The 12,539-nt window shown below is 45.0% G+C and overlaps 1 protein-coding gene across 10 annotated transcripts in view; it reads right to left on the bottom strand.

Moving 5' to 3' along the window:
* Positions 1 to 8,957: 8,957 nt before the first annotated feature.
* EXOC7 (exocyst complex component 7) overlaps positions 8,958 to 12,539 on the bottom strand; it is a 31,491-nt gene continuing 27,909 nt past the window's right edge. For all 10 annotated transcript variants that reach the window (XM_088482510.1, XM_088482519.1, XM_088482511.1 and 7 more), the window contains 6 exons: positions 11,751 to 11,871; positions 11,183 to 11,278; positions 10,335 to 10,395; positions 10,207 to 10,248; positions 9,413 to 9,546; positions 8,958 to 9,159 (listed from right to left, as the gene is read on the bottom strand). In XM_088482510.1, coding sequence (XP_088338636.1) covers positions 9,054 to 9,159; positions 9,413 to 9,546; positions 10,207 to 10,248; positions 10,335 to 10,395; positions 11,183 to 11,278; positions 11,751 to 11,871 — 560 coding nt within the window. In that variant the 3' untranslated portion in view covers positions 8,958 to 9,053. The remainder of the gene's footprint in view (positions 9,160 to 9,412; positions 9,547 to 10,206; positions 10,249 to 10,334; positions 10,396 to 11,182; positions 11,279 to 11,750; positions 11,872 to 12,539) is intronic.

Here is a 12,539-nt window from a genome sequence, read left to right as displayed (position 1 = left end):
GTTGTCTGTTTAGACCACACAGCTGATCACTGGAGCCCGGCTCCCGGCTCTGGTCTATTTATAATCCTGATGATTCCTGGAGACATGGTTCTGGTTCCCCTTTACTATTTGTTAAAATAGCTGCTATCTGTACCTTCATAGTTGACAACGCTAGACCTTTCACAAAGCAGTCATGCCGAAACTGCAAAACTTGAAATGTTTCGGGCTTCATAACATCAAACTTAGAATCTATCAAGGAAATAAAGAAGATACTTTTTTTTTTCTTGCTTGCATAAGAAGCTGAATCGCTTGGTCAGATGACCCTTTCTGTTTCAATACTTCATGTTCAATCTCCACACCATCAAATTAAAACTGAATGAAGAATCTCCGTTTGACCAGGTAATATCCATGGATCCTTGACTGTGTTGAGAACCATGACCTTCTTGGCCAGTAAAGAAGAATTGCTATTAATTCCAATGCTCCTCTCTGGTCTTCTTTATTGTGCAAGCATTCATAGAAAATGGTGGAAAAACATACCCCAGCTTGAAGTTCCATGGTAGCGAGAATGCTTCTACACCGCTTGTTTGTGGTGGATGGTATTGCAAAAAAAAAGCTAGGTACTTTCGTGTTCTGATCTGTAGCCATCAAGAATATTTCTGGACAGCCAAACCTTTTGACTATGGTTTGAAACACCTGTGCATCTAGTTCCCATTCTTCCAGAAGGACCTGGCTTCTGCTGAGAAAATCTGCTATCATATTTTCTTTCCCTGGCACATGTAGAGCCGATAAGGATTTCAGATGTCTTTCTGTCCACTCTATAATATCTGCTACTTCTCTCATTAACAACTGACCAGTGGCATAACTAGGGTATTTGGAGCCCAGGGCAAGATGAAAAATGGAACCCCTCCCCTATGTGCGCGTGCCAAAAAAAGGGGGAGTGGCCATTGAAAAATGGGGATATGTCAACATGACACCACTACCATTCCATTTGCACCTTGCCCCCAGTAGTAGTGCCTCTTATAAAGTGCCCTGTTTAGTGCCCATTATGCAATGTCCCCAGTAGTGCCCTATACAGTACCCATTATGCAGTGACTTCTGTAGAGCCCAATATATAGTGCCCCCAGTAGTGCCCAATATATAGTGCCCCTAGTAGTGCCCCTTATGAAGTGCCCAATATATGGTGCCCCTTATACAATGCCTGTTATGCAGTGCTCCCTGAAGTGCCCCTTATGCAGTGCCTGTTATGCAGTGCTCCCTGTAGTGCCCAATATACAGTGCCCAATATATAGTGCCCCCCAGTAGTGCTCAATATTTATTGCCCCCTATGCAATGTCTCTTATATAGTGCCCAATATTAAGTGCCCCCAGTAGTGCCCCCTATGCAGTGCCAACAGTAGTGCTGCCTTTTACACATAAAAAACACAGACACAAACACACAACACAATTTAATTACCAGAATCCCCACTCCTGCGCCTGCCACTGTCTGCTGCTCCCTTCCCACTTGGTACTATGGGAGAGACGTCATGACCTTCACCCAGTGCGGGAGCCGGACGGCGGAGCTCATGAGTGAGTTCTAGCCCTGAGTGCAGCAGCCAATGACAGTCTGTCTGACTCTCAATGGCTGCTAAAACAAACACACCACCGCAAGGTAGTAAGAGTGTACTACCCGGTGGCTGTGTGTTTGTTACTGTGTAGTGCGGACTGCACTCACTGCAGTCCGCAGTACACACCAACCACTGACCTCGATGCCTTCCGGCGCCGCGACGCCATTCTGACGGCTCCCAGGCCACGCACCCCGCTTGACCCCCTTAGTTACGCCACTGCATCCAACTCTTCCTTCCAACTGATTCTGAAAGCAATTTATTACCTTCCAAACTGCTCTAATCTCTCATTGATTTGAAGAGACCAACTTCAAAAGTCTCCATATGAAATTTTCTTTCCCTAACATCTTAGTTCAGTTCTCAGAAGTCTAGAATTGTCCTGAACCCTCCTATAGACATTTTTTTTTATTACCAGGAATGGGTGGAAATAAAAATCTTCCTCTTTTCTACACAGCCTTTGAGTTGATCATTTTTTTTATTTTTGTTTTCAAAAGCTCTGATCTAAAGTAGGGGTGTGCACCGGACACTTTTCGTGTTTTGTGTTTTGGTTTTGGATCTGGATCTTTCTTCGTGTTTTGGATCTGGATTGGTTTTGCCAAAACCACCCTTCCGTGTTTTGGGTTCTGGGTTTTGTGTTTTGGATCTGGATTTTTTCTTAAAAAATAAAAAAAAACGCTAAAATCACATAAATGGGCCTTTTTTTGTTCCTACGCTATTAATAACCCCAATAACATTAATTTCCATTCATTTCCACTCTATTCTGAACACCTCACACCTCACAATATTGTTTTTAGGCCAAAAGGTTGTACCGAGGAAGCTGGATGACTATGCTAAGCGACACAAGGGGGCGGCACAAACACGTGGCCCATCTAGGAGTGGCACTGCAGTGGCAGACAGGAAGCCAATCAGCGTTATGGTGCCCAATTGCATGTAGCACGAACCCGGGAGATCCGTGCTACATGCATCTGTGTGATTGGCACAGAGCAATGACAGGTCCGTGAGACCCGTCTGTGCTGCTGTGGTAAAAAAAAAAAAAAAAAAACCTGTGTAAAAAAAGAAAAAAATGGCGTGCACCCCCCCAAAAAAGAGCAACCAGCCCCGGGCATTAGTAACCCAGTGCTGGGTGTGCTTAAATACAGGGGACAAACGACGTAGGGGTCCCCTGTACTTAAGCACAACCAGCACCGGGCTAGTCAGAACCAGCGCTGGTTGCCAAAATACGGGGGACAAACGACGTAGGGGTCCCCTGTATTCTGCGCAACCAGCTCTGGGCTCTGATCCGGTCCTGGTTCTGGAAATATAGGGGACAAAAAATGAGTAGGGTTCCCCTGTATGTTCCAGAACCAGCACTGGACTTTTTCTAGCGGGGGGCTGATGCCACAGCCAGGGGAGCCCTTTCACCGGGCCCCCCAGCCGCAGCATCAACCCTGACCGCTAGTCAGCCCAGGCCGGGGATCCCTGGAGAGCTGGGGACCCCCCCAATAAAGGGGTCACCCTCTCCAGGGCACCCCAGGCCCAGGCTGATAGCCCGGGGCTATCCCCGCCACCCCTGGTGGTGGTGGGTGGCGGGTTGATTGTGTGGTGTGGTGTAAATAAAGAATATCAAACATTGTCTTTACAAGTAGAACTGCAAGTCCCAGCTAGCCTGCCCCGCATGCTGGTACTTGGAGAACCACAAGTACCAGCATGCAGGGCATTAAGGGCCCACTAGTACCTGTAGTTCACCTGTAAAAAAAATGTTTAAAAAAACACAGGACACACACACCGTGACAGTATAAGTTTATTAAACATACATACACACACACACATGTACACATACTCACCTATGTAACCTGTAGCATCGGTCCACTTGTCCGGTAAAGTATCCCTAGGGGACCTGTGAAAAAAAACATACTCACCATCTCCTATGCGAGGTTCTGTCCTCTTCGTTCCAAAGTAGGCATCCCCGGACTTGGCAAAAAAAAAAACGAAAACGCGATCCACGAACTTAGTACCGTTCTATAGAACGGTACTTCCCGAATGAGAGCTTAGCGGCGGGGTATCACCATGGAAACCCCGCTGCTAAGCGTTCATTGGCTGAGAGAGGTCATCTCCCATCTCTCAGCCAATGAACGGCTCCCTCCATTGTAGTCAATGGTGGGAACCGCAGGGTAAACTTTAATAACCTTGCGGCTCCCAGCATTGACTACAATGGAGGGAGCCGTTCATTGGCTGAGAGAGACGGGAGATGGCCTCTCTCAGCCAATGAACGCTTAGCAGCGGGGTTTCCATGGTGATACCCCGCCGCTAAGCTCTCATTCGGGAAGTACCGTTCTATAGAACGGTACTAAGTTCGTGGATCGCGTTTTTTTTTTTTTTTTTTTGCCAAGTCCGGGGATGCCTACTTTGGAACGAAGAGGACAGAACCTCGCATAGGAGATGGTGAGTATGTTTTTTTTCACAGGTCCCCTATGGATACTTTACCGGACAAGTGGACCGATGCTTCAGGTTACATAGGTGAGTATGTGTACATGTGTGTGTGTGTGTGTGTGTGTGTGTATGTATGTTTAATAAACTTATACTGTCACGGTGTGTGTGTCCTGTGTTTTTTTTAAACATTTTTTTACAGGTGAACTACAGGTACTAGTGGGCCCTTAATGCCCTGCATGCTGGTACTTGTGGTTCTCCAAGTACCAGCATGCGGGGCAGGCTTGCTGGGACTTGCAGTTCTACTTGTAAAGACAATGTTTGATATTCTTTATTTACACCACACCACACAATCAACCCGCCACCCACCGCCACCAGGGGTGGCGGGGATAGCCCCGGGCTATCAGCATGGGCCTGGGGAGCCCTGGAGAGGGTGACCCCTTTATTGGGGGGGTCCCCAGCTCTCCAGGGATCCCCGGCCTGGGCTGACTAGCGGTCAGGGCTGATGCTGCGGCTGGGGGGCCCGGTGAAAGGGCTCCCCTGGCTGTGGCATCAGCCCCCCGCTAGAAAAAGTCCAGTGCTGGTTCTGGAACATACAGGGGAACCCTACTCATTTTTTTCCCCTGTATTTCCAGAACCAGGACCGGATCAGAGCCCAGAGCTGGTTGCGCAGAATACAGGGGACCCCTACGTCGTTTGTCCCCCGTATTTTGGCAACCAGCTCTGGTTCTGACTAGCCCAGTGCCGGTTGTGTTTAAGTACAGGGGACCCCTATGTCGTTTGTCCCCTGTATTTAAGCACACCCAGCACTGGGTCACTAATGCCCGGGGCTGGTTGCTCTTTTTTGGGGGGGGGGCACGCCATTTTTTTCTCTTTTTACACAGGTTTTTTTTTTTTTTTTTACCACAGCAGCACAGACGGGTCTCACGGACCCGTTAGTGCTCTGTGTCAATGACACAGATGCAAGTAGCACGGATCTCCTGGTCCGTGCGTGCATCTGTGTCATTGAAATACACAGCAGCACAGACGGGTCTCACTGACCCATCTGTGCTCTGTGTCACTGTCAATCACACAGATGCATGTAGCACGGATCTCACGAGTCCGTGCTACATGCAAATGAGCACCATAATGCTGATTGGCTGAGAGCCGTGACAGACGGCTCTGTCAGCCAATCAGCACTTTGCCCATTAAAGGCAAAGGCATTTTTTTTAAAATGGCCGCTCGAGGCAAAACCTCGAGATCCGACAGCAGATCTCGAGGTTTTGCCTCGGGAGAGGGATCCGGGGCAGACAGGGAGATCCGAGCTTGGGCTCGGATCGCCCCGGATCCCCGAAGTTCGGGTGGGTTCGGTTCTCAGGGAACCGAACCCGCTCATCCCTAATCTAAAGTACTACAATTGGAAGTTCCAAATTCCACAAACTGAATTATTCTTGGGACCTTTGAAAATTCTATCTGAAATCCTTGTGATACTACATCCAGTACCCAACTGTCTTGAACAAAATATTCCCAACAACTGCAAATGCAAAAAGTCTGCCCCCACTGGCATAGCTGTGGGGAATCCGCAGTAGTCATTGCTTCTGATTACCTCTTTTATAGGATTGACGCAAGGACTGCCTTGTTATCCCTGTAGAGTATCTTTCACTGTATTGTCATCCTGGTCTATAACTTCTAGCATCTTTAAATTGATGATTGGATGATGATACCGGATACCGATTTTGTCTATCTTTAGTCTTGCAGATTTGCCTCCCGTCATTTTCTGTATTATTGCAACCACTTATTACCAAATAACAACCTTCATGGTAAAGTCACCAATGTATTTTTTTAATGCGCATCAACTGCCATAATGCTCTTATTACCATAACGCCTGCAGTGGTGGATTTTCCTGAAACGTCCAATACATCAAGAGAGGCCTCACACAGATACGCTATAGCTTTTTGCATTATTACCAGACTCCTTAGTAAATATAATTTTCTCTCCCAAATATGTATGCAAAATAGAATCCCTAGTTGTCAAAAAGGCACCATGCAGACTGGTGATGGTTCCATAATGGCATGGGGTGTGTTCACGTGGCATGGGTTGGGCCCACTGGTCTACCAGAAAACGTCATTGACCAGTAAACACTACGTTGCATTGCTTGATGAGCATTTGCAGGCCTTCATGTACCCCCACAACTATGGAATATTCCAGCAGGATAATGTACTGTGTCATCAGTCCTGAGTTGTCCAGAATTGGTCCGAGAAGCATTCTGGAGAGTTCCGCCGATGGTGTGGCCACCATGTTCACCTGACATGAACCCAACTGAGCATTCATGGGACGCGGTGGAGATGTCCATTCGCACCCAAGATCCTGCCCCTAAAATTATCAGGGAGCTGTGTGGTAGCTATCCAGACGGGGTCAACATTTCTCCAGAGGTCTTCTGTCCACTTGTGGAATCGATGCCATGTCGAGTTGCTGCACTTCACCGCGCTAGAAGGGGTCCTTCATGATACTATGCATTTATCCCATGACTTTTGGCACTTCAGGAGTTCTATAGGGATATAAGACCTCATTCAGACCCCCTCGCAAGCGGGTCGATTTGGAGGCCCTGCGCATGCGCAGCGGCCGCAATGCGCGTGCGCTAGCTCCGGAGCGATTGACAAATTCACTCGCTCCGGGGCTCACTACAAAAGGGGCGGCTGTCGATGTTGATCGACAGCTCACCCCGTTTTGTAGGCAGGGAGGGGGGTGGCCAGACAAAAAGGTGTTCCTGAAGGAATGCCTGCCGTTTGTAGACGGCCCTATTGACATGCAGTAATGTCAGTAGGTAGCTTCCTGTTCTGTTACAGTAGGAAGCTACCTGGGGCTTGTGGACACCGTTCCCCGGAAGAGGGACGAATCACCTGGCCAGCGTCACTGACCGATGACATCACTCCCAATAGTGACTCATCTCAATATGCCCATCACCAAGACAACACGGACACTACTCTGTAAACGGCAATTAGATATATTACATAATGCAGTAACAACCAGTAAGTAAACATAATACGCATGTCAGAGCGTATATGTTTAATTACTGGTTGTTACTGCTTCCGGGAACGGCATCCACAGGTGGTGATGAGGTTTTCTATATAAGGTATGTGTATTGTATTTGTTGTTAATCCTGATGAAAGTGCCACATTAAACTAGGTCACTGAAATATCGATATACACCACTATGTAGTCATCGTGTGTTCATTTAAACCCAGGGGTGCTGCACCACCTAAGGACTTATATGATGCTATATGTGCAGGCACCCGATAATGTATGAATAATATATGGAGAGCCGGACAGTCTCTATTTGTGTAATATATATTTATTTTTTTAATTGTGTAGCAAACATTAGGTGTCTCTGTTATGTCTCACATTACCGTTTCCTTTTGAAATATAGTTGTACGAGCCTATATAAACTTATATGTAACACTTATTAGATATCTTTGCTTACTACAAGCCAGAGACCCATACTGCATGAAATAAACTGCTTTGCTGATCATCTGATGGGTGCTTACAGTGCTTCATTACTACAACACAACATAGTCCAATACTCAGTACTACACCTACTTCGCTATTTACTCAGGTACATGTCATGCTCTGTACTTTACCAGCTTTTGTCATTTATTTTATATGTGTAAAGAGCTAAAACTATAGTTGGTCACTAGAGTTATGATATTTGGTTCATATAGAGGTGTGTCTAACAGCACCACCACCACCTTCCCACACCATTTGGACAGTCCGAACTTTATGGAAGACATTGCTTCTTCTATAACTAACTCTATGGGGTAAATGTAATAGCCAGTGAATTGCAGGCATTGGTGAGTTCCTGATGCTTTGAAATAGCAATTATTATAAGGTTAAATCAGGTTGGTTTTGCCTTTTTAATGCTTGATACGTTAAAGCATCTGGCAGACTTACCTGGAACTTGCGAATGCCTGCAGTCCACAGAATATTACATTTACGCCTATATCTGTGGCTTCCTGCTTGGCTTTATTCCCCATCTCACATCATGGCACTGCCTTACTAACGTGTAGTCCTGCCCTCACCAACATAATTAAAACATTGGAGAGGTGCCTCCAATGATATCAGAATATTCTTCTTATAAATGTCACTTTTAGAAACCAGTAAAAGCAATACATTGAGGAGCTCATTCAGACCTGATCGCAAGATGCGGCCGCTCGCAGGCAAAAAGGGGCCAGATATTTAAATGAAGCGCTCGCACTGCGTCGCGTAAGGACGCCCTCTATGTCTTAGCGAGCTACGGCAATGAGGGCTCGCAAGTGTATAAAGACGTCCCCTTTCCACTCGCAACAGAAGTCATCTCCGGGAATTGTAGGATTAATCGGTAACATTGAGAGCCATCGGAGCAGCTCGCAGCCCTTGAGGTTACCTTTCACAGCCGCAAGCACTGCGATCAGTGCGGGCTGAAATACATGCAGGTGACGTGTACAATGACGCTACTTTGCTAATTATGCAAACCCTTTAAACGGCGTTTTGGCGGCCTGACACGCCTGCGTCCGCAACACCACTCCCCCATTTACAAGCACCTTCCCCTGTTACCACCCACAAACGGCACTATCTGTCACTCAAAGTAGCAACCTGATAATGGCTTATGAGCAACCAAAATCAGATCGCAAAAACTGGCATACGCAGACGTGCGAAAATCGCTCAGAGCGAGCGCAACTTAGCGACCGGGTCTGAATCAGGTCCTGAGTCCCAAGTGAGAAGTGGAGAGAAGACAATCATACAACACCCATGTTATGCGCCAGTCTCTATCAGCCACAGTAATCCTCATTCAGCAGCACATAACAGTCAATCTAAATTTCTGGCAACAGATCCATGATCCAGCATATGGGAAACGTGTGACAGGATCTCAACATTTCAATTGTTCTACTGAAATAGAACAAATGAACATGGAGGCTAAAATATACAGGAACTGGCACCCCTACAATACAAACATCAAGTCCAGGTATTACTTTTTATTGAGTTAGCGTCTCAGGTATGTACAGTAGTATGGCATATATGTATAACAATTATATACAGGATTAAATAGGAGCTTTTCAGGCAGATGTGTCAAAGAGCCTCTCGATCATTTCCCCAACGTGTTCCACTGAGTATTTAATGTATTTATCTGGGTTTTTAGTGAAGTTTACACCAGTGCCATACCTATATAAAGAAAATAAAAGCAAACAGAGGGCATGAGGAGATGTAGTGAAATTGAGAACATACACACACATGAGGGTGGAAAGCCCAACACATAGGAAAATGCAGTGGAACATCATAATTTTGAGCGTCAATAAACTAGAAACTGAACTAACGGTTATTTGGAATATAAAAGCATCATGAGATATGAGATGAGGGAACAATGGGATGTAAAGAGAACAATAATACTGGTGGCACAACACATGGTATAACTGACTTGTGTAAGAATGCTCCATATGACTCCTGCACAATACGCTTCTGGGCCTGGCGTATCCGCTCACGCTGCTTTTTGTCTGGAATAGCCCACGACTTTTGGATTTTGCAGATCTCTTCCAGACCTTCATTAAACCCCTAGGTTCAAAGAAAAATTAGAAACAACGAATGCTTCAATGCTCCATCAACACTGCTGGCTATACTTCATCATCCAAACAGGATTCCGTATTACGCTGACACTTTTATTTGAATTTTCCCCCAAATGATCTAGTATTGTTATATGATATTTACTCACAAAAAAATGTTTAATTAACATAGCACACAGGGGCCTGACCAAGAGATGGACTCAGAAGCATTTTTTGCCTCAGTCACGTCTGCGTCGTTATGCTAATGATGCCTCCGCTTTTTAAACAACTGAGACGCCCACTTGCAGCCCTTGAGTTAGTAAAATTCAGTCACTGTGTGTATTTAGACGCACCATCAGCACACCATCAAAACTTTCACCGGCCCTATGGCAGGTGCAGTTTCTCCGTTTTAGTATGTCCTACTGTGTAAGTGGCTGTGCGTCTTTGAATGTAGTTTCTTTCAGCGACAGCCTGCATCTGCTTAGCCACCCTAGTTACCTCCGAGGGACATCCGCTATAATTCTCAGACCGTGCGTCCAATTCTGTGCTGCGTCCCTGTGAGTGGACAATCAGGGGCTATGCACGGTGCAACTCCGGTACATGTACAGACAACTGCGCGTGGCATTGGCACCACATTCACCTCTGAATTAGGCCTAGAATCTCTTTAACTTACCTTAAAGCGTTCTTTAATCATCTGCCGCTCCTTGTCCTTCAGCTGTAATAAAAGAGTACAAATTAAAGTAAATGTACAAATTCATATTTAAATGTAATATGTATGTCCTGGGATCATTGGACAATCACCTTTGTTCCCTGGAATGCTGGCATGTTCCTATCATTGACATATTCAGTCACTTTAAGCCAGCTGGAAGTAAAACGCACACAATTAGTAATGGACAAAACAAAAGCAGTACAAAAGGTAATATATGGGAACCCTTGTGTAACCAGTAATGGGACTGAATGGGTTTTCTGTATTCCTAATAGGGATGTGCAGGCTTGGATAGGTTCAAGTTTGCATGCAGAGTTCGGATTTTCCCTCCAAAAATCGGGTCTCAGAAAGAGGCAAAATGTCATCTTTCATGAACTTTTGTCCATGTAAGATGATGTTTGTCCATGAAAGATGATGTTTTGCCTCTTTCGGAGACCCGATTTTTGGAAGGAAAAATCTGAACTCGGCATGCAAACTCAAACCTATCCGAGCCTGCACATCCCTAATTCCTAACAATAAGCCATGATTCAGAAATCACCCAGTAACAGCTCAGTCTGGAGATGAATACATGTAGGTATAACAGATACGTAAAGTAAGAAAACAAGAATACATAGTGTGGAGCAAGAAAAGTTGGGCCACGTCCTTTTGCCATTCGCAGTAATACACAAACTCCATCTTCAGGTCACACTTGCATTCCACTACACCAATTGGTTGCCTGCGCAGTGGCTAAGACTGGCTTCCGGAGTACCATGCTTTATACAGCCTGGTGGTTGCTAATCACAGCTCCTGAACTAAACTGTACAGGGTTGAGATCTATCCATAGCCTTGAATTGCTAATTATGGGTTTCCCAAACATACTATAACAAAATGAAAAATCCTCTGGCGTCCACTTTGCTGACAGAAGTAACATGAATACACTTATATGGTGATTAATGTGCTGGACCTTTGCTGATATGTCTTGATCTGCTTTTCGATGTGGTCACGATACACACTGTCAGGGTTCTTCTGGGTCACAGAGACCACCTGCATCAGTTCTGACCTGTGAACAACCAAACACATACAGTCAGAAACACTATATAACACCCCTTATCACTGTCACAAAGATGGTTCCCTCTCTCCTCACAGCCTATTTTCTTATTTACTTAGCTTAATGCAACAAAACCATCAAATATGCATATTATCTGTCATTTATCTGCCAATATCTCTTTATGGCATTGCCTCTTTCAGACTGTGCTTTGCATCCCACTAATTACTTCATAACACCTTCAATTAAATGAAAACAGTTTTAAAAAGCTTGTGACAAATATGTCATGAAGCAAAGTAGCAGAGCGGGAAGTCTGACCCAGGTTGCTCAGATGTTTAGTAGCCATCACTGTTGGAAAACCCATCTCTGCTAGAAAGAGGCCCTGAACTCGCCATGCAACAGCTCTGGTGGGCAACAAACAACGCTACAATTTTACACTATGATATTTTGTCCCCCACAGTAATTCTCCAACCAGCTTCCTTCTTACTTCTCCAGTGACTTGAGGATATAGTTATAGTTGTTGTGCAGAAATATGGCTCCCAAAGCCAGGTCCTCATACATCTTAGATTTGGACAGAAGTTTCAGCTGTAAGTATCCAAGAACTTTGCCTGCATGAGAAGAGTGACAGGTACAACACAAGTACAGTATTTGGTGTAGACAAGGAGGCAGAGATACACAGACATAGGTGCAGATTCAATTAGCCGCGAAAAGCCACGTTTTGGCGAAAAGCGTTTGCAAATGCGAACTTTTCGCACAAAACTGCGTATCATACATTCATATTGGCGAAAACTACATAGACAAGAACCGGCGAACTGTTTTCACCATTTCAGAGCAGGTAAAAAAAAAAAGAATGTGCAAAAATCACAATTTTTTGCTTAAAATGTGGGGACTTGGCTGAACTCCTTGGACACTCTCCCTAATGACTCATTTGGCAAAAATAATTTTTTAATTAGCTTAATTTGGGCAATAATGAAATGACAATTTTGGGGTGAAAAAAATAAAAGTAGTGGAAAATGCATTTAAAGTACTGCGTCAGGTACTTTGGGGGGCTGTATGGATGGGACAGGAGTTTTTAGGATTGCAGGTGTATTTTTTAAAACGCACTTTATAGGCACAAAATTATACTAGCACCCATTTTAATGTACCCCCAATTTAACTACAGCAATTATTTTCTCCAAAAAATATTGCTTTTAATAATTTTTGAACACTTGTACAAATATGCATAGAACAGCCATTTTACAAAATTTAAGAACACAAAATACTTTTATTAGGGCTA

The sequence above is a fragment of the Taudactylus pleione genome, unplaced genomic scaffold (assembly GCF_031769625.1).
Source record: "Taudactylus pleione unplaced genomic scaffold, aTauple2 ptg000290l, whole genome shotgun sequence".
Taxonomy (NCBI): Eukaryota; Metazoa; Chordata; class Amphibia; order Anura; family Myobatrachidae; genus Taudactylus; species Taudactylus pleione.
The sequence above is the reverse complement of the archived record's forward strand: the minus strand, read 5'-3'. Positions and strand labels throughout refer to the sequence as shown.